Genomic DNA, 4,131 nt, shown 5'->3' on the forward strand with positions numbered 1-4,131 from the left:
CCTCCAATCGGGGTTATATGTGTTTGAATAATGATTGTTCTGCCTCTGGTTGAAGTTATTAATGATGTCTGCTTGCTCAACTTGGACTCCTTGTAAGGGAGCAACTCCAATTTGACAATTAGCCGTCACAAATCTCACAAGAAACATTAGTTACGTTCACGTCATTGACATTAAAATAATCAAACCATTTGTTAGCATATCTATCTTTGTTGCAATTAGATTAAGGGTGTTTACATCATACTTGTGATCCTCACAGGATTACCTCACTCGGTTGCCCATTGGCGATGATTGAGCACCGCATTTTCTATGATAACATAGGCCTTGTCCCCCACCAGTTGCGGAGTCTAAGGAGATCTTTGTTGCATAGTTAATTTTATTGTAGAAGGTATGGATGATCAATCACTTCTCGAGTTTGTGATGTGGACATTGTTGTAGGAGTCTTTTGAATCGGTCCCACGCCTCGAAGAAAGATTCCCCATCTTTTTACGTGAAGTTTGTGATTAGATGTCATAGATGCGCAATCTTATTAGGAGGGAAATATTTGTTAAGGAATTGTTTAAGTTGCTCCCATGTCATGATACTCCCCATCGAAAGTGAATGTAGTCATACTCTTGCCTTATCCCTTAGAGAGAAAGGGAATAAGTGCAACCTAATAACATCTGTAGAGACACTATTGTATTTTAGAGTTTCACAAATTTTCAAAAATATCAAGTGCAGATTAGGGTTGTTCATAGGTACGCCTCCAAATTGGTGCTGCTAGATCATATATAGCAATGCGAACTTTAACTGAAATTGTTGGCATCGATCGGAGGTCTTGTGATGCTAGACCTCAATCCTCTCGTGTTAGGGCCGACATAGTTTTAAATGTCATGTTCTTGTCGTCAGCTATGGTGGATGTTGTTTGTTTTTGCTCTGTCCCTAGTTGCTTTTGTAGGTTCCTTATTTTATGGAAAATTTTTTCAATTTCGGGATCTGTTTGAAAAAAACTCTGGATTTGTCAGACCTTCGCATAAAAGGAAACTTATTTATCTGAAAAAGAAAAGGTCGAAAAGAGAAGTAGAAGAGAAAAAGGAAATAAAGAGAAAAGAGAAAAATAACAATAACAAAGAAAAGAAAATCTAGATTAATCAAATTGCAATGAAAGTAATATCGATTTGACACAATCTCCAACGACGATGTAAAAAATTTGATGTGCACAAACTACAACTGCACAGTTGTTGTCAAGTAATAAAATATCATCCTTTGGGATTGTGAAGTCGAGTACTAGTCATTATGCAAAGTAGGTTATCTAAATGAATTGAAATCAAGAGAATAATATAAAAAAACAAACTAAGAAAGCAAATGAGAATTTGGATGGGACTTTAAATCATTTAAGCTCTGTGATAGTCACGGTTGTTGTCAACAATCTAAATATCATCCTCTTCTATATGTTCCTTCTAGCTATTTCTATGTTCTACCATGCAATTGGAGCTGTAATTTTGTTGTTTTTAGGCACAATTTTTCATTTGTTCGTTTGGACGGGACCTTAAATCAACAGCAACGAGAAAGAGTGCTTTGTCAATTTGCAGAGGACAATAATATATCGGTGAGTTTGTCAGAATATTTTGCATTGCAAAAGTTTGCTTATCTGTGAATTTCATTTCGTCAATTGTGCATCCAAGGTGACTGACTTCTCTTCCTATAGATACTACTTATGTCATTGAAGGCTGGTGGTGTTGGAATAAATCTTACAGCAGCAACTAGTGCCTTCCTCATGGTATGAATAGTAATTTACTTTATGCTGAACAGTCTAATCCCTAGTATTTTACAGCTTTCTATAATTTTTGCACCCATCCTTTGTAGAAATTGCAGAATTTGATGTTTAATTATTTACAATTATTATGGTTGATATTGATAGACATACAAATATTGGTCATGCTAAAACTCTACCTGAAGTTTCCTCCTTGTCATACATTACTTTGTATGGCAAAACTTTTGATTTTTGTTCAAAATTCTGAAATGAGTAGGATAAATCCTAGATGCTAAGATATTTAAAATATTTTTCCCCCTCATCAAAGCTCCACACTAATCTCACATAGTGCCATGTCTTTATCTAGAGTGGCAATGATTGAGGCAAAAGTAATTTAGTATTTGCATTTTAATCGTGGACTTGGAATTGGAATACCTTAGTGGGTTATATTTTGTTCTTCCTAACCCTGTGAAGGTTCTCGAGTAAGTTTTTACACTCGTTCAAGTGATTGGTGCTCAGCATAATTAATTAATGGAATCAACTTAATTAGCTTACTGATGTTGACTAACTTTCTTGTAACTAATAGCATTAGTCTGAATTATGTTAAGATAAAATGTGAGTTCTACCATAACAATTATGAAATGGTTGAAGCAACTACTATGAAAAGCTAAAAAATACTTCTGTGAAAATGTTATTCCTTTAGAACTATTATGAAACAACTATTAGCTGCATTCCATTAGAACTATGTATATGTTTGTTAAATATGTCATTCATTTGTGAAATACTTTTGTTTATTACCTCTTCTGCCCTTTGTTCCCCTTAGGATCCATGGTGGAACCCAGCTGTTGAAGAACAGGCTGTGATGCGAATTCATCGTATTGGTCAAACCAAAAGTGTTGCTATCAAAAGATTTATTGTAAAGGTAAAGAATGCATATCTGATGGTGTTCATTGGAGAAAAAGAGCTCATTGCTCTAAATTTGTGTTCTTATGTGTTCATAGAGTTAAATTTTTTGCTTTGCTTTTATCTGGGAGGTTCTGATGCAAAAATAAGATGGTAGGCATTTTTTGCTTTGTTTTACCTTGGATTTAATATGTTAATATTATATGTCAATTATATAGCAATGATTGTAAGAGTATTAAATTTTTTCCCTTCCCGTAAAGAGTATTACATCTCTTTTTACCAATTCACCAACCAATTTATTTTATCTCAAGTGAAACGATGTAGAATGTTTCTAATATTTATGTATTAAAAGCTTTAATTGTAAATATGAATTTTAGTTTCAATGATACATCGGATTTTTAATTGAAAAAGAATAATATGCTAATTCAATTTAAATCAAACCAAACCGAACTAACCCAACCATTTCGGTGGTTTGAATTCTGTAACCCATTTGGTTTGGTATGCTTTGAAAAGAAATTTGAGTTATCATTACTTGGTTTAGTTTGATTCAGTTTGAAGAATGGGACACCCCTAGTCATGAAATTCTATTCCAGTGGTATTATTACTGTCTACGTGAGGAAAGCTTTTGTTTCTTGTAGAGAAGTGCTATTTTGATTCTGATTTCATTAGGAAGAATAACTACTGTTTAACATCAAGTTATATTGGACAGGGAACTGTGGAGGAGAGGATGCAAATTGTACAAGCTCGAAAACAAAGGATGATTTCTGGAGCTTTAACTGATCATGAAGTGCGGGCCGCACGCATTGAAGAACTAAAAATGCTATTTACGTGAATGACTTCAGATGAGGATTTTTGGTGTCTGATTGGCCGCTTGATCTGCTTCAAACTATATTGATGTTGCTAATGCAGCTTTTCGACTTGCTGTGCTGTCCGTCTTAGGTAATAACATAATATTCATCTGCACTGAAAATGTGATATTTCTTGACACCTATGGTGATTGCTCTAAACTGAAATTAAAACATTTCTAACAAATGGCATCAGATTTCTCAGGTCATGCTCTAAACTGTAATATTTTTTTTGCACGAAACGAAAAAACAATCTTAGTGTGATACCGGTCCAGTGATGTGAAATGATATGATAGGAATAAATTCACCACCTTGAGGATAAGCAACGCCATCTCAAGGATAAGAATGCTTATTTAGTTCACTACTCAAAAGAATCCTACCAAGAGATGATAAGAAATTAAAAGGCAAATATAGTTATTTTTCTCACTTCAAAGATATATTTCTTCTTGTAAAATTTGACTTCCTCTTATATTTGGAACATTTCTTCCAAGAATGGGAATTCATGCTACATTCATGTAATAAACTAGAGTTTCAAGACAACACAATTCTCAGCACACACTCCAGACTATACACCACACACACTGCAAACTTCAACTATCAACACACATCATAATTAAGACACTTTGGAATACTAAAGAGAGGAATTAGGCCAAC

At 34.2% G+C, this 4,131-nt stretch overlaps 1 protein-coding gene and 1 non-coding gene across 2 annotated transcripts; both read left to right on the top strand.

Annotated features, from left to right (window-relative positions):
* Positions 1–409: 409 nt before the first annotated feature.
* On the top strand, positions 410–515 carry LOC141845687 (small nucleolar RNA R71). Its single transcript, XR_012603264.1, has one exon. It is a non-coding gene; the product is annotated as a small nucleolar RNA R71 (small nucleolar RNA).
* A 975-nt stretch (positions 516–1,490) lies between these two features.
* Positions 1,491–3,626, top strand: LOC141845660 (DNA repair protein RAD5A-like). Its single transcript, XM_074733714.1, has 4 exons — positions 1,491–1,585; positions 1,685–1,756; positions 2,553–2,651; positions 3,342–3,626. Exons 2-4 carry the CDS (start codon positions 1,694–1,696, stop codon positions 3,462–3,464), a joined length of 285 nt encoding a protein of 94 aa, XP_074589815.1. The 5' UTR covers positions 1,491–1,585; positions 1,685–1,693; the 3' UTR covers positions 3,465–3,626.
* The last annotated feature ends 505 nt before the right edge of the window (positions 3,627–4,131 follow it).

The sequence above is a fragment of the Curcuma longa genome, chromosome 14 (genome assembly GCF_044706935.1).
Source record: "Curcuma longa cultivar G26 ecotype Majalengka, Jawa Barat chromosome 14, ITB_CL_G26_1.1, whole genome shotgun sequence".
Lineage (NCBI taxonomy): Eukaryota > Viridiplantae > Streptophyta > Magnoliopsida > Zingiberales > Zingiberaceae > Curcuma > Curcuma longa.